At 37.9% G+C, this 18,270-nt stretch overlaps 1 protein-coding gene across 9 annotated transcripts in view; it reads left to right on the top strand.

Annotated features, from left to right (window-relative positions):
- Nucleotides 1-18,270, top strand: part of ARMC8 (armadillo repeat containing 8) — an 80,346-nt gene that overhangs the window by 26,011 nt on the left and 36,065 nt on the right. For all 9 annotated transcript variants that reach the window (XR_012630039.1, XM_074877941.1, XM_074877944.1 and 6 more), the window contains 3 exons: nucleotides 7,349-7,491; nucleotides 7,590-7,687; nucleotides 16,290-16,382. Coding sequence is in view for 8 of the 9 variants with exons in the window: in XM_074877941.1 (XP_074734042.1) it covers nucleotides 7,349-7,491; nucleotides 7,590-7,687; nucleotides 16,290-16,382 (334 nt within the window). In the remaining variant the exon portion in view is untranslated. The remainder of the gene's footprint in view (nucleotides 1-7,348; nucleotides 7,492-7,589; nucleotides 7,688-16,289; nucleotides 16,383-18,270) is intronic.

Genomic DNA, 18,270 nt, shown 5'->3' on the forward strand with positions numbered 1-18,270 from the left:
AGGTACTATTTGCTTCGTATGAAAATTTTCAGAAGTAGTTATTTTTGCTGTGTAGATATTTTTGGCTTGGTAGTAGAGTTAGGCTTCTTGGATCCAGCTTTTGGAGGTTTTGAATTAATGTGTTGCTTCCAGAAGTGAGACTGACATCTCAGTTTAGGATACATTTCTTTGACTAACAGTCATAAAAATTGCTCATATTTTTTGAGTCCTTGTGTGTAAGAATCCATAACTATTTAATTTGTTACTTAAGATATTTTACAGAAGTTATTCTGTGTACTTTTAAAATGATACTAAGTTCATGCTTTGGAAAATTCTGTGACCAGTGATTGCTTCCCGTTATGCTGTTTGAAAAGTAATGCTTAAAGTGCATTAAAAGGAGCAGTTATTTAAAAATTATATGTTGTCATATCTTGTTTGATCTATTCTCATACTTCAGTTCAGTTTGGGATTGATGCTGACTGGGACTTCCCACGTGTTCAGAGATCACTTTCTACGCATGCATTAACTTTTTATTCAACATTCTGTAAGCTGACAGTAAATAGCATACCTTGGTAGTACCTTCATCTGTATATTCATCACATATGTTTCCATGGTATAGTTTTCAGGCCTTCTTGCAATGGACTGGAAGACAAGCATCTTTCAAGGTAGAATAAGAAATCATGATTATTCCAGTGAATAGTGCATTCACCTGTTTGCAAGGGGACTAATAATAAATATTCAGATAATCATGATTGAATTAATGTTCTTCTAGTTTAATAGAAGGTATCTTAAGATTCATGGTACTATAACTTGAACTGTTACCCTGAGGTCTTTTTCCACATACCTGCTTATGGAGCTTGATGAAGCGCTGAAAATGTTCTTCTACTAACAGCTTCTACTAACATCTCCTTCCCAGGTATTTTAAGAACTTCAGAGATTTTTGTGACAACTTGTGAGATGGAATGTCAAAGATTAAATTTCTGTTATTTTTAGCTGACTGTGAGGTCTGTGTTGAGACTGGACTGATGAGGTCTAAATCATGCAAGTCTGTCTTAGAGTGTGCAACTCTAATTCACCACACCCATCTCAATAATCTTCAGAAGAAAGGAAAATCTGAACTGTTTATCTTCCTTGCTAAGCCACGGTAGTTACCATTCATTCAGCAGCTACTTTCCTCGAAAGTTTTCTACTTCATCTAGAATATTGTGTGGTTTTCCTAGATGAATCCCTATCAGTTGTTCAAAATCCATCATGCCTCTAGCTGACCTTATTTTTTGTTTCTAGGCATAGTTGTTCATGGAGGTCATTATCTCTCTGGATGGATTTACTGCCCCACCTCATTTAGATATGATTGCCTGGATACCATTACTGACATCTGAGAAAGAGGCTTTAATCAGTTAATTGCTCTTAGAAGTGCAGGGACGAATGGAAGAAACTGTATTGCATATAAACATTAGATGAAAGTATCTTAGGGAAGCCTTCTAGAAGCTTGAAAAAGTCCAAATATTGTGTTTTAAACTACTTAGCATCAAAATTTGGATTAATGTTCATGAAGATGTTGCAAGATCTTTCCATTAACTTTATTTCATTTCCTATCTCATTGTAATGAGCTTTACTGCAGGATCAAAGGCTGAAACATGAGTCAGCATGAACATTAACACCTTTTTGCTGTTTTAGAATATCTGTTCTGTGCTGTCCTGAAGCTCTCAGTCTCCACAAAAGTGAGTTACGGTGGTTCTAGCAGAACCTTATTCCAGTGTTTCTGCAGATTTGGTAGAAGTTGAATGGCTGGCTGATAAGGGGTAAAGCTGGAGATAAGGGATCCAGGTTAAGCAGGGTCATAGCGTTCTTAAAAAATGTGGACTATGAACAAGTGCCTCAGTAATTTTTTTTACATTTTCAGAATCCAAATTCTGACCTTCCCTCTATTCCCTGCACATACATGCCATTTTTCTACCCTTTTACCCTTTTAATATTAATCCATGGGAGAAATGTATTGCAAACATCTTTGCTGAATTTCTCTGTGCTAGACCCTGGAACCGAGGAAGCAGTCCAGGATGTACAGTAGTGTGCTGTCCCTGTGTTTCTTGTGACAACAGAAGGATGTGTCTTTGTCCTTGATGCTTAACAGTACCTTATTAATGCACAGTTTCATCTTTATCAATTGCATGAGTTCTCTTCATGTGAAACTGTTCATAATTTTATAGTTTGCCATTTAACTACTTAATTTTCAATGTTACTTGGTGTCAGTTTTTTCTTTTAAAGAAAGAAACAGAAAATGTTATAATATGGATGTCTATCTGTGGAAAACCTAATCTGAACCACAAGCATATTTTAAAGATCTAGAAAAGGATATTATTAATATTTCAAAAACTTACTATATGTGAAATCTGAACTAAAATTTTCATCTTCACTAATTATAAAGCTTCGTTAAGGATTTCTATTTTAAACACATAGAAAGACTAGATTATAGTTGGCGTGTTTCATTTTCACTCTTTAACATATCTGTAACATCTGTTCCAAGTGCGGAGCGTTAATGGGAAAGAAAATAGCAATTATTTTATTTGGAAGAGAACATCCATCAGAATTTAAGGTGCTTTTGCATTTTGTAAAAATACCTTTTTTTTAAAAAAAAAAAAGTGGTTTAGGACATGACATTGAGGTGCTGGAGCATGTCCAAATGAGAGCAGCGAAGCTGGGGAAGGCCTAGAGCACAAGTCCTGAGAGGAGCGGCTGAGGGCACTGGGGTTGTTTAGCCTGGAGAAGAGGAGGCTCAGGGGAGACCTTATTGCTCTCTACAACCACCTGAAAGGAGGTTGCAGAGAGCTGGGTGTCAGTCTCTTCTCCCAAGTAACAAGCGAGGAGATGGCCTCAAGTTGAACCGGGGGAGGTTTAGATTGGATATTGGGAAAAATTTATTCACCAGAAAAGTGGTCAAGCACTGGAACAGGCTGCCCAGGGAAGTGGTTGAGTCACCATCCCTGGAGGTATTTAAACAATATTTAAAAGTGTAGATGTGGTGCTTGGGGACATGGTTTAGTGGTGGACTTGGCAGCGTTAGCGGTTGGACTAGATGATCTTCAAGGTCTTTTCCAATGTAAATTGATTCTATGGCTGAACGTTTCTGGATACAAGGAATAGATTATTTACTGAAGTGCTTAATAATCAGAGAAGGCTATTGGTGTAATCTGTACAGGGAAGATGCATCTCAGGGCGGGTTTTCCGGATTTCATATTGAAAATGGAAGGAAATACTCTTGCATTTCTAAATTGATGTCTAGGTTATTGAAAGCTATTTAAAAAAAGGTGACTGTTTTTGACATTTTCTAATTACTAATTAGATCCGTATTTACGAACACTTACATCACAGGAGTCACCTAGTATTCCCCAGACAACCCCATGTCTGATGTCTGAAAAGCTTGTTGAAGGGCTTGCTAGGCTTTCTAGAAAATAATCAGTGAAAGGATTGGTTTAGTCTTGATCCTTGTTTTTAGAGTTTTTTTCTTGGTTGGGGTGTGGAGGGGGCTTGGGGATCTTAAGTCATCTAATCTAAGAATAGGTATTTTTCTGTGACAGTACTCCTTCAGATAATTCTGAACTGAAGCTCAGCATAGCTCCAAGTTAGCAGTGGTCAGCAATAGTGTGTGAGGCCTTTCTCACAGGAAGGGGACAGGTGCTAATTGGCTTTGCCCCAGCACTCTGAAACATATTTCCCAGCTTAGCCTGTAAAACCAAACTCAATTTAAAGCATGCTGTCAAAACACTTGCCCTGGGGTATGGTTGAAGATTTAAGGAAAATTAAGCCTTTTATTCCCACTTTGGAAGTTGCTTTATGTTGCTTGATGGCATGTTTGTTCTGTACATGCTGAATTAAACTACATGAGTCAGTTTTATGTTCCTGCATTGTAAATAGATCTAGTTACTGCAGTGTAGGTATGGATGAGCCTGGATGTGTCCTTACAGATACCGTCACTGAAGGGCTCTAACACTTCTGCATTTGTAGGAACAGACTGAGAAAGCACAGTGAAAACACTAGGAATCAAGTGCCTTAAGTCTTACTAAAATTACTGTATCACACACTATCACTCAAAATAATTGTAAAAAGTAACTTTTAATAAACTACTTATATCTGAAGCTAAATCGTTTTGATGACAGACTTAAAACTTTGTATTCTTTACTCATGCAGAGGTGAAAGCTTGTGTGTATGTTGTTGCTGATTTCTGTTCTTGACTGATCTGGGTTGCTGTCAGTATGTTTTCTAAATTGCTAACTCTTTTAAAGTCCAATCTTTCAGCTTGCTTTTTAAATACCAGGGAGAAAAAAAAAAAAAAAGTTTAAATTTTGCTGTGAAATAAAGTGATACAGATTACAGAAGACACATAATGGTTTCTAGTGGTGGAGTTACAAATAGAACATGTTGAAAACTGTTCTGCAATTTTAGCTTACAAAATGTATGTGTGTAAGTTAAAAGGGTCAAGAAAAGTCAAGTCTTTGGTGTTAAAATAAGACAGCTGTACAGGTTACTGCAATAAGTTAATTTATCTTCTGATCTGCTCATGGTAATTCCTGTCAAATTATTTTCTGCAGTAAGGGATTTTTCTTGGCAATTAGCAAATGTCAGTCAGAGTTAGAACAATAGATGAGATGGCACTTTCTATATCAGTAAAGTGATTTTCTGCTCAGTATCCAGAAAAAACTGAACATCTTTTCAAGGATACTTTTTAGGCAGGATCACTTGGGGCATTTGTACATTACCAAAGAAGCTTCTGCTTCTTGTCTATCCTTACCTGATCTAGAAGGCAGGGAACAAAACAGCTGCCTATAAAGAAGTAATAGTAATGCAAGGTTATTCTGTCTCATTTGGATTAGAATTGAAATGCTTTTTTTCCTTTATGATGGTTTTGCATAACATTGATTATGTATTTTGTTGCTTTTGTAGTCTTTCAGAAACAGCACTAATCTTTACCTTGAACATAGTGCAGCTGATACTTCAAAGAATGCAGTACCAGAATTTGTAGCTTTAGAAACATGTAATTTAATTGCCTTAAGTATTATTTTTATTCCTTTTCCAGAAGCCAACAGTATAGGTACGGTTAATTTTGAGTTTGCACAAATGATGTGTGAGATATGCTGAGCCTTTTTTACATACCTTGCTCTGTTGGTATTAAAGGGGCCTACAGTAAAATGAGGAACAAATATCAGATCAGCCTCACTGAGCCATGTGGACATTCTGGGCTAATTACCTCGTCGCTGTAGGAAATGAGAATTATACAAATTATAGGATAATAGGTATGCAATACCAAATAGATGGAAATTAGTCAGAATAGATTTATACAAGAAATGAGAAGTAATTTCTAAACATTAGGAATAAGTGGCCTTTCAGATAAAACAGATAAGCGGGGACAAAGAACCTGGATGCCTTTGATAAATCTGTGGAAGGTGTGGATTAAAGAAAACAGCAATGATTGTAGAAATCTTTGCCATTCTGAATTTCTGCCAGTCTGATCCTTTGAATGCAAAGGAAGTTGAAAGGAGAAAAGATACCTGTGCTTTTGGGGTTGCTTGCATTTCAAACATTAATTTTGTGCCCCATTTCAACTGTTTTGTTTGTGTTCAGGAAGAAATTATATTTAATCTCCTTAGTATGTGTGTTTTGGAGCTTTTTTGCATTATGAGATTAGCCACATCTCAAAAAGAGTACCCATGTGTTTTGAGTGATAACTAGTATATCTCTTCACTTTCTGGCTGCTGTCAAACCTGTGTTTAGAGCAAAGCAGATTCCTAGCAGATTTGCAATCAGAAAATTCTTAATCCAAATAAATTGTTAGGGAATACTGGGGGATTATTCTGCTGCTGTTCTCCAAGAGCTTGGTAAATTGCCTGCTGTTTGGGATAGTCTGGATTTTGTTATAAATGTGCTGCTTATAGGTATTGAAGAGGCCAAAGGGTCTCATAGCTTTCTTCCAGTGACATGCTGTAGTTATGTCTGTTGGCCTTTTACTTTAGGTTTCAAATGTAGGGGATTCTAAGAAGCAATTTCTGCCTTTTATAAGCGGGAAACATTTGGTACTCTTCTGTGTTACTGTCTGTTGTGGGGCTGCTCGCAGTTCCCTTGGTGGCCTTTTCCAGCCCAAGGTGCCCAAATTGCACTTAGCTACTATGTTTCCAGTTATTTTTTCCCTTGCCTTTGATTTAGGAAGTCAGCTTTTGGGGCATTTTGTTCAGGCACCCGTTTACCTGAGCAACTACTACTGCCCCCTTCAGCAGTGGCGTAGATGCTGGCTTTTGGCTCCTTTTTGCTCCTAGAGAAGGCTTTAGGAGAGACCTTTTCAAACTGGACAGAGTAGTGTGTTTCTAAATTAATAGTATTTCTGTCTTAGCTCGGTGAATCTAGACAAGTAACTGTGTATGTTGCATGTACAGAGAGAATTGAATCTCAGTGTCCAAGTCATCTTATCTGTTACAGTTTTGCTCAGACTTGTAAGTAATGTGGGAGCCCTTAGTTAAACGGTTTGCATCTTAAGCTTGTAAACCATGTGAATCTTAAAGTGATTATCTTCTCTGCTGATGCGAGGTAGGAATCTGGTTGCTATCTGGGCTCTTTGTATGACTCAAATTTAGACTGAAAGCGTTCGATGACCTCTGCTGTGATTCAGGTGCTACTGATGTAATCTAAAATATGTTCGAAGGGTATTGTAGGTATCTTGATACTGTATAAAGAATCCATACTGATTGAGACTCGAAGTACACACTTTGGCAAGATGTGTTTTAGGCTTGAATGATCCTGGTTAGTTACAATTCAGCTGCCTTCCTGCACATAAAACTTTTCTGGGCTTTCTTCATGTTCATATATGATTATTTCTCAGTGTTCAAAATTCAGATTACTCTCAGCCCCCAGGCTTGTGCTTGATGATGGAATTATTTTGCAACCATGACCCAGAAGAAGTCACTGCCAAAGATAACAACCATCACGATAGCGGTAATCATGTCCCTAGGTATTAGGGGAGATGCATGAGGTTCCCTTTCCCGTTGATGTCAAACTGCAGACTCATTTCCTTTAATTGAAATTTGGGATCTTCCTGGTGTCCTGAAAGACCTCATCCCGGATGTCAGTACCGTGACATTACATTTTTAGAAAAAACAGTGTGGTATTTTTTATACCATAAAAGCGAGTAAAACCTATGTAGGAACACACAGTGTAAAAAGGTTCTTATAAATAAAGTGTTCGTCTTACTCTTTTGTTCAGTCTTCATCTTTATATTAAGGACTTCATCTTCTTTATGTAGCAGGACCCAGATATTATTTTATTTTACTAGACTTAGAAGTTCTCATCTGTGTGAATTTTCCTCTAAAAATAATTGTATTTCCAGGTTGCTGTATTTACTTCAGCAAGAAACCTCCAGCACAGAACTGAGAACAGAATGCGCAGTGGTCCTCGGAAGCCTTGCAATGGGTACAGAGAATAATGTCAAATCCCTACTAGACTGCCATATTATTCCAGCCTTATTGCAAGGTACTTTTCCCTTAATGGATCTGTTAGTAAATGTTCCTAAAGTACTCAAATAAGCAAAGATAATGAAACTGAATAGTAGTTTTTGTCTATATTTATAGGATTGCTGTCGCCAGATTTGAAGTTTATTGAGGCTTGCCTGCGATGTCTGCGTACCATTTTCATCAGTCCTGTAACTCCAGAGGATCTACTATACACAGTAAGTTGTAAGGAGATTATTATGTCCTTTTAAAAGTTGATGGAAGTGAAAGGTCTTGTCTGCAGTAGTAATGAGGACTTGTTTGACCAGCAGTATTAGCATTTCTCACCTACCTGGCTCAGCTAACATTTATAGCAATACTTAATATGTGATAGTTGACAAGACAGCACACTGATAAAGAAAAAAACCTAAACTTTTCAGGCTTGTGTACAATCTTAAGGAGTAAAAACTGTCTCTAAATGTTATTTATCACAGCTATATTGGCAGAAGTTATGTTCCGAAACTTAAAATTTTATCCGATACTGTCTTCCCGCTCCGGATGTGAGGGTACTTGCTTAGTTTTCACACTTCATGTGGAAGAGATTCACCTCCAGAATTTCTCTGCTTTTAATTAATATATGTGTGATTTAGATTTAACTGACAGGAAGTTAGAAAATGTCTTCCACCATTGCTATAATCTTGAGTTCAGCTTGGAGCATGTAAGCAATAAGGCTCTTGGTGCTGCCCTTGTTAAGGTGACTGGGCAAAGCCATTGCCGTGGAGCCCTGTCTGAAGGTGGTGCTGTCTCTTGGCAGCTTAGGCATGGATTTCTGAGGGTAACCGGGAGCCCACAGTGTGACTGCTCTGGTCCACCACTCAAAGGGATGACTGTTGCTTCCTGAGGAAGACTTGATGCTTGTAGAAAAGGGCACAGCTGGCCTCTGATTTCATACTTCCTCTATGGTTCGGGTGTGTCTGTCAGTACTAGAGACTATTTCTGTGTGTTAATAGTCCTCAACAGATTTTGTTCATGACTTTTGTCTAGTTGTTATGCAGTGCTGTAATGATGTCTGTTTTGTTCTCTATTCCTTTTATGATTTCTTACATTTTCATTCCAGAAGTAGATATGTAAACTTGTTTTCCAGGGGCTTAATTTTACCATACACCTATTCTGAATTTCATCTGTTAGTTAGTTCATCTCATGAAGTCTTTCTGCAGCTCTTTACAGCTTACCCTTGTATTTAGTATGTGTAGATAATCAGCCAGCTTTGTCCTCCATTGTTCACTGCCTTTTTTCCAGTTTTTTGTTTGTTCAGCAAGGAAACCCTTAGTGCAGATTGCATGTGTGACCACTGAAGGCACCTCTCCTGAGTAATCTGAGAGTTTCCTCTTTGTGTCTCTGTTCCTTCCTTTGACTCCACTTTATGCTCCCAGATTCCTCCAAGGTGGCCTCTAATTGTGGGGGCATCTGCTTCCTGCTCTCAGCATCCAAAGCCAGGGCTTAAGATGATCATCTCCATTAACAATCCGTACCACTTCCTGGGGATCAGTGCTCAGTAGAGACTGTTAATTGCTCACTATTTGGAGGACAGATTTGGTATCTTGAAGGGAGAGGAAGTGGAAGAGTATGTACAGAAATGTGAAAGAACTGATATTAGCATCTAAACTACCACTGACATTGGGGGAATGATATGCCTGAGATACTGGATTTTCTGTATCATCCTTTGCTTTCTCAGCTGCACAACAGTGACATGAAAACTCTGCTACCCCATTCCTTATTCAGGCAAATGTGATAGTCCTTAATTAACCATAGCTATGGGAACAATCATCTGGTGAGGGTGCCCTTGTTCTTTAGTTTGAACCATAATACCCATTTTCCAATCTCCCATTCCAGTTGGACACCTGAAAGTTAAATTCTTTATGACTGTGCTTAAGGTCCTATTTCTGCAAGTCAGCTGCTTCTTTGCTTCTCTTGTGGGAATACCCAAACCCATGCTTTGAAAAGCAGTAAATGTAGATCCTTTGGAAAGGAGATGTTTTTCCTATTTCTTGGAAGGTGCTAGCCACAACCCCCACTACTGCAAGCTGTGTTTTACAAGGTAGCGATTGAGAAGTTGTCTTTGCAATTAAAGAAGTAATTATAGGCCTAATCAATACTTTATGGCAGATACTCCACTTTTCCAACATTAAGAATAACAGGAAGAACTTAAAGTTCTTGTTTAGCCACCCTGCTCCCCTCTTTGTTTCTGATCACAGCAGCTCCAGGGAGACTGTCACCATTTCCAGGTAGCTTCAAATCTTGAATGAATGAAAGAGCTTATTCAGCAGCCTCTCGAGTTCTGCCTTTATCAGGTCCTATTTTGAAAGGTAAGAGATGAAGTTTGTCAATGGCTTTTCATTCTTTTCCAGCAGCTCTGGAGAAGACTTCTGAAAAGTTGGTTCCTGAGTTGTATCTAAGATAGCAACTTTTCCCAGCGTTTCTTTGCAGTTTGACTGCATGGAGGATGCTGTCTCTCAGATCTTGGCCAGGACTATTTCCAGGACAAGGTATTATGACTTAGCTCTGTGTATCCAGGGTTGTTAGAGTCACTCTAGAGGTTTCAGAGGACCTCGCACTGAAGATCCAGGATACACAAGTGCTTTAAAGAGAGCTGTTTAAAGGGCTTTAAAAATATTTCTTTCTGTTTGTAATAGGTCTGGGAGAAAATAAAACACAAAATCTCTTTCTAAAAAACAAAAACCAAACAAAAAAAAACAAAACCAAAGAACCACCACGTCATCCACAGTAACCTGATTATTTCTCCCAGCAAAAATACTAGGTGTCCAAAACTGTGTCTTTCCTCTTGAACCTCTCCTTATAGACAGGAGCTTGAAGGATAAACTGCTGGCAGTTTTGAGCAGTTATATTCAGTTCCAAAGACAGAATAGTTCTTTAGAGGTGGAAACATTTGGGCTGTTTCCTCTAGGAACTTAGGACTGGTACTGAGGAAACGTGAAGACCCATGCATATGTGTGTTGAGCTGAATGGACACTGAGCTCTCAAAAAGGCAAGGCTTTTAGTGTCTCATACAGAGATCTTACAGCAAGCGTGCTGCAGAACGGTGAGCTGTATCCAGACCTGTTGTGCCAGGTAAATGCATCTTGGGGAGACTGCCTTCACGGGAAGGGTGCAGGCTTTGGTGCTGAGATCGATTTAGTGACCATCCTGCAAATGGAAGTGAGGAATGACATGGAGTACCAGGGTGGGTGAGAGATCTTTTGAGATGCAGATAGACATGCAGACAACTCTTTTAAGTTGTAAGATTATATTTGTTGGTGTTTTGTACAACTGAAGTAGCCAGCTCAATGTAGCTGAGTGGGTTTTGGCTTGTTGAATAGATTCAAGCACTAAGTCAAATCCAGTCTGACTGATAGCCTGTTGCTTCAGCTCTTGCTATTCTACTTAAAACAAAAAGAATGGATTCAGTGGCAGAAGACCTTTCCAGCCCATGAAGGCATTCTGCATGTTTCCTTACAGATGTTCTCAGTTGTGATCCCATTTTCCTTCCTCAGTGGGACCTAGATAGAATTTTATTGAGAAATTTCTATCTGTGGCTACTGTGCAGGCCTTGAAGGAAGAGGCAGGTAGCAGGTACATTCTCTGCTGTGAATGAGTCTGTCCTTACAGGAAGCTTGGAGAATGGAGGCACTGCAGCAGGATGAGGTTCTCCCTGCTGTTGAGACAATGAGCAAGTAAGTTTCAGAAATCTCACTTTTTCCAGCTTACTTGAGCTAGTAATGTTAAGTGAAAGGCATTACTGTTGAGGTTCGAGATGGAAAACCTATTGTCACCTGCTGATCAACCAGGCTTGGTGAAGGGGAGGAGGAACAATTCAAAGGACAAGGCTAGCAGGACAGAGCAGGATATGTTACACTGACTAACAGCCAGGTATTCAACAAGCAGTGAAACCACACTGTAAAGTGTACACGTGTTCTATCATGGCTCAGTGATACACAGCTATTAAAGGAGGAATCTAGGTCATCTTCTAATGCCTTACTTCTTTCATTCCTCCTGAGCCCATGCAGCAAGGCTAAATATTCTCTAATCTGAACCGTTTCTTAAAAATGAGAATTGTAAAATAGTGAATTGTAGCTTAGAGAGCTTGAATTTAAGTTACTTGGATGAATACAAGAATTTCAGTTCTCTGACTGGGAAAAAAGAATAATAATCCTCTGTTACAAAGAAATGTTTAAGAACAGATCTTGTAAATTCTGTTTTAATGTTAAAAAGGAATATGAAGAAAGTAGGTATTGAGAAAGAAAGTATATATGAAATAAGGTAGGTATTGGGATCCAAGCAGGTAAATGCAACTCTGTTAATTCTGTCTTTCTGAATCCTGTAATTCTGTTTGGATGGGCAGTAATTTTGTTACAGTACATGTGTTGTATAAATATTTTTCATAAATTGCCTGGAACTAGTCTTTGTTAGCAGACAACATTTTAATGGATTTGTAAATCTTATTGTTTTAACTGCAAATTACGAATGTAGACTCAATGTTGCTTACTAGGGTTGCTAGAAAGATCCTTTGTTACTTACATATTAAGATGAAAAAAAAAAAAAAGGAATTGTGTAGCCTCATATTGACACATAATGACTATTCGCATGGAAGTCAGTAATGTCCACACATCTTTTTATTAGATTATTTTCTGATAAACATACCAAAATTATTATAGAATTTGGATGTATTTTAGCAGAATCAAGGGGGGAAACTAACATAATTTTCTCACAAGCATTAAGCACTCTTGCAACTTTACAAGAGTTTGTAACCTGTTCATACCCACGACATTTCTGATTTGATGGAACAAAATGAGAAAGTGTATAAAAGATAACGCTTCTCAAACATATCCTTTTATAGTCCAGAATATCTAATAATACAATTCTTTATGTATTGGTAGAATTTCAGGGAACCCTTACTCTGTTGTTTGCAAGGATTCGTTAACCCTTATATCATGTATACAGCATCATCGCTGGGGTCACAGTGACACCAGAAATGCCCAGTCAGAATGTTTGGTATTGGAACAGTCCAGTCTCATAAATGGCAAATCAAAATGCTTTTCATTATCGAATATGAACACCTTCCTATCCAGGAACTTACCACTGAGCTGTGATGCCACACTGGTCAGTAAAATGCTACCTTACAGAAATCATAGTGTGCCATTCTCTTCCCATTTCTATAACTCTAGCTGAGCTTCCAAAGGGTTAGGGACTCGATTTCTGTCCACTTACATCTTTGCCAAAACTCTCCAGTCTGTCACACTGCAGCCAGAAATACTCATGTGATCAGTGCTGTTGAAGCTTTAGGTGAAACTGTACTATTGCATGGTGATGTCACTGGATAGGATGTGAAATGAAAGTTTGTTAGTTCCTTCCGTGGTGTTAGATACAGGTAGAGAGATGTTATGTATTCATCTGTGTTGAATAAAAGAGTTTAACTGAACAATTATTTTATTCAAAGATGAAAGCAATATATTTTTATTCATGGTTTCGGAGATAAAAGCAAGGTATGGGAACGTATGTTCTAGTAGAATCTGTGAAAGATAGTATCAGAAATCTTTTATTTCTTTAGCTTCAGGTTGATTTCTAGTGCTCCTGATACAAAGCTTGCCTTCTTTCACTTTTTATAGATTTCAAGTGCTTTCTTAGGTAATGAAGAATAATAGAAATGTTATTCTTGTGTATTTTCACTGAAATCTGATTTTCATAAGCAATTCCACCAGTACAAGTTTAAAAACAAGACACAAAACGTTTCTGCCAGCTTGAAGGAGGGAGAGTCCTATAGCCTTTTATAGGACCACTTCAGCAGTATTCAGTAGCCAGATGTGCATTGGTCATGTGATAAAGGTGACACATCATGTGAGTGAATTGTGTTCATTACCTGACAAAAATGCAGATCTGCACCTGCCAATATCTCTGTAGACAAGACAGCTGCACAGAGCCGTCCGTAAGAATTACCTGATTGATGAGAGGGTCAAATCTGGTTGCAAGTTAGTCACCTATGATTCAGCAAATAAATTAGTTGCTACTCTTCTGGCTTTCTTTTTTTCCCTAAGAACCTGAATCGATACTGACATCTATAAATTCTTAACTAGAATTTCCTGGTTAGCTGAGAGAAAACCAAATTTAAGATAAGGACAAAGTACAGTTATAAAGCAATATATAGTAGTGGGTGCTTATAAATTAAACCCCACCTATTTGGGGGAAGAGACCAAAACATGTCAAATGTGTTTTCTTCCTCCCCGATCTAGGTTTTCTGCTTGCTGACATCCCCAAAGTTTGCAACATTCTATGGTTTCCTAGATCAGGTAGATAGAAAAACCTATGTTACTAACATTAGGGAACACTGTGTCTGTGGTTCTTTAACAGTGGCAGTTTGAATCCTTTTTAGCTCAGGGGGATCTCCTCTGGCTAAGGTTTACTGAGCTGGTGCAGATTTTTTCACTCAGCTCACTCTGCATATATTTCCTTAGTCGTGAATTCTTGTACCTCTTACTTTTGGCAAGGGCAGTATCTCTCTCAATTTCATTAGACTTCAACTTTTAGACCAACATTTCCATCCTCCTTGTTGTAATTTTTGAAATAAACCTGATTACATAGTGATTTCCCTGCAGGAGATTTAAGGTCTTACATCTTACATTTTAGGGTGTTTTTTTACTGCATCTGAATTCTGAGGTGTCTCTTTTCTCTTCCCCCTACCCTCCTGACTTCTTGATTATTTTGTCTGAGGTGCACTTTATCACTGATAACCCTCTTAGCATGTATATGTATGCTGTGTTGAACACTAACATGGCTTGTTATGTTCAGCTGCCTAAGATTTACAGAAAACTACAAGAATCTGTTTTAATGGATCAGATGTGTTCAACCACAGAGGAATCCTGGGTATATTGTCAGTTTGTTTTCCTTTAACTCAAAGGAGGAGACATTTAGAAGTTTTGGGGACCTGCTACAACTTTGTAAAATTGTAACATGTTTTTCTTGAGAACAAGATTGGCCTTGGTTGCTTCTGTTTGGTTTCTCATGGAAATTTTCTGTTCTGCTTGGCATATGCCTGAAACCCAGTGCCCACTTAGTTTGCACACCACTGCAGGGAGAGTCAGGAGACACTTCATTATGATTATGATGGTCAGCGCTATTACAACATACTTGTGGATTTAATGTCCACTATTGCCCTGCAACCAAACCAATTCCTTGCAGGCCTTTGGGTTCAGAAGTTGCAAAGAAGCAGATGTGTTTGTATATGTGCCATGTGTAAAGGCAGAAGATCAGGTGGAGCTACTGTTGACCAGCCCCTAAGAATACTGCTTAGAATAGTTTGTCCCTTGCTTTTCCTATGCACATAAGCGTGCAGTGAGCATGAATGTATGTACCTGGAAGAACTCTGGTTTCTAGTAAGTAACTTTGTCTCTGTAGGGTGCTGAAATGGCGCATGAGGCTGATGCACATCGATCCTTTCCAGTTATTGAGAAACAAGCAGTAGAAACAAGTTGGGTTTATTCTTGGTGTGTTTCTTGGCTCTGCCCTATTGTTTTCTGTTGAGAATAAGGTGGCTGGATTGTTGGCAGCAAAGCTTTCTAAAATAAGTCTGCAAATTTTTATATATATATATATATGAAAAAAACCCAAAAATAAAAAAATAAATATTGCAAAGCTTTGCCTAATCTCAAATACGTATACAAATAGGATAGACTTACACATGTTTATTTTGCTAATATAAAAAAGTTTGATTAGAAATTTCCCAATTAGGAAATAAAAGTTTTCATAAACAGCTGTGTATCTTTGAGGCTATAGTCATTAAAACAATCAAGCTAGTGCTACTTCCGTTACTGTAACAGTAGCTGAGGAGCATGAAGATGTTGCTCTTAATTATAAACCACCTCTCCCTCGTCAGAGGGTTGCAATTCATCATTCTGCTGCAGGTAAAACAAAGAGTCTCACTTGTATAGGGTCAATATAGTGTAAGTTCTTTGGAAAGGAAGACTCATGCAGTCTTTCATCTCTTCTGTCCAGCACCCTTTATTTCATGGAAGTATTTTAGTTTACCATCTTTCCAAACTAAAATGACTAGTGTGTTTTTTAATATCACTGCAGTTGCTGGCACTAAAATGGACTAAGTAACGTAACTGAAAGCTTTAAAATGTTGTAATTTTGTAACTTACCACAGAGCTTAAGTAACTGGCTGTGTTTTCAGAACAGTATAGTGATTTTCTTTTGCTGATTTATTTGGAATTCTCTGTCATTAGTGTCATGCATAATAATAGTGTCTATAGTGTGTGTTTGACTTAAAGACAAAGGAAATTATTACCCCACATGAATCAGTTAGAAGGTGAGTGCCACAGAATTCAGGGTGGACTGTACATTGTTCAGTCTGGCACCTTGTTCCCCTCTCCGCTCCTTTCTACTTGGAGCTGAAACGAAGAGGTAAGTAAATCACACTTACAGTAAGAAAATACTAAGACAACTCCTGTACTAATTGCTTTCAGTGACCATGTTTCCACTCGGTATGTTTTTTTTTCCCATTCCTTTATTGTTTTCTCATGAAATAAAGATTCTGGAGACAAATCCCTGAAGTTTTATACCTAACTTGTATTGACCTTTTATTTTTTCCATGAGGCTCTCAGCACTGTCACTCATGCCTTGAAGTCTCTTCTGTACTACTTCAATGGTATTGTCCTGTGTCCTTACAAGTTTTGGTGGAAGGGAGAACACTGAATGCAGAAACAGGAGTACTCTTTTAAGTGACAAAATGGAAAGAAACTTTGCTGAAATACATTGTTAATACTTTTTTCTTTTCTGACTTGTTTCCAGGATGCTACAGTTATCTCCCACCTCATGGCACTGCTCAGTAGGTCTCGATATACACAAGAATACATATGTCAGATCTTCTCACATTGCTGCAAAGTAAGAAAGAGAATACATGTTCTTTATGCAACTTGTATTTCTGGTATCAAGAAACTGTGTAAAACGATACTGCCTTTTGTGGCAAGAACATTAGCACAGTAATGACTGAACTGTTTTTGCTCTGGATTTGCTGACAGATTTATTGAGCTTGTTATATGTTTCTCTACAGTAAAAATATGCAAATAAGTCCTTTTTTTATAGGATGTGTGTATGTATTTACACCTTTGGCTCCTATACAAAGACAACAGTCTAGGTGAATACCAATCCTCAGTATAAATATATATTATGAGTATAAATTTTGGAAGGCTTATTTTTTTTTTCTCTGGAAGTCTCAAGACAGTGTGAGCATCTCTTTGCAGAGGTCTTGCATCTGCTTTCATGACAACTGTTTTAAACCCAGAGAATGTTTTCTCAGAGGTACTGTACGTGGAGAGGAAGAAAAATGCTCTTCTCAGTTGAACTCTATCAGTTACAGGTTTATCCAGATACACGTTCATTCCTGCTATACAACGCATTCTCTTGGTATGGGAAAACTAATTTAAAACCAGCAGCGACTCCGCCCCAAACACAGAGGGGTGTTTGTCTTTCCCTCCCCCCCCCCAAGTTTCCACACACCACTGTTTTTTGTATTATTGTTGCTTTTTTTTGGTAGGTACTGTACCAATGGGTTAGACAGAAACTATCAAAATAATTCAGTGGAGAAATCGGATTTGAACAGCATCTTTCCCTTTTAGAAACAGTTTAAGATATCATAAATCATATTTATCTCCCAGACTAACAATAAAAAGTTCCAAAATTTATGAATTTTTAAGTATTTACCTTGAAAACTATCTTTCTACCTTATCACTATGAGTCTTCTGGAACTCTGAATTATATTAAAAATGTATTTATGTACATTCATCCAATTGCATTTCTTCTGTTAAGTGAAGCTGAAGACTGAAAACTGTACAGTGGGTGTGATATAAAAATGTAACTCAGCTGCTAATATTTACTGAACTGTTTAAAAAAAATACTAAGCCAAACTCCTACATGGGACTGTGGAAGTTCAGATCTATTGCTAATACTGGAAAAAGAATTTGGTATTTTAAGAAGAAATACGCACCAGTAAGGCCCTTGAAAGTGTCCTTAATAGGCTGAGTAGCTTGAACAGGTAAAAAATTGGGCCATGCTGGCTTACAAAAAAAATACACAGGACTGATTATAGGGTGGTGTAGAAGTCAGTTTATACAATCAGGGGTTAGCTCTGTAGCAGTATAAACCCTGTTGGCTCTGTGAGAACTGCTGAGTAACTTCAGGTAATTAATCCAACATAAAAACAGTTATTGTCATCTTTCTCCACAGGAGTTATTTCCTTGTAGCTCCACTAACTCCTGGTGACTTTCATGTCAAATAGATTGTTAACAAAGGAAATGCCCATTCACTTAAGAGCAGAATAAGGAAGGTCTTATGAACTCACTCTTAGTGTTTTGAATGCCTCCTCTACCCCCCCAAATTCCTCTTGAACAAATTTTACAGTGAATGTTTTGAAAAATCCAAGGTTTGGAAAGAAAATGTTGATTATGTGAACAGATAGAAATGCGATAGAAACAGATAGAAACATGAATGCACAAGAAAAGCAGAGTGATGGGTATGAGTATTAGGAAATAGTTGCATTTACAGAACAAGCATTAGCTGCATAACAAAAAATATTTGAGGTTGAGTAAACAGATCATCCCAAATGTTAAATTGATCAGGAAGTAATTTCTGTCTTGCCCAGGCAAATGCAGCTGTTCAGCAAAAATCTAAAATGCCCTCTTCTTTCTTTTTGGTTTAGGTCTTGGGGTTCAGGTCTAATTATCAAGGTCAGTTGTATTTTCAGCCATAACAAAGTACATCTAATACAGTGAAG

Source organism: Strix uralensis, chromosome 9 (genome assembly GCF_047716275.1).
Source record: "Strix uralensis isolate ZFMK-TIS-50842 chromosome 9, bStrUra1, whole genome shotgun sequence".
NCBI lineage: Eukaryota > Metazoa > Chordata > Aves > Strigiformes > Strigidae > Strix > Strix uralensis.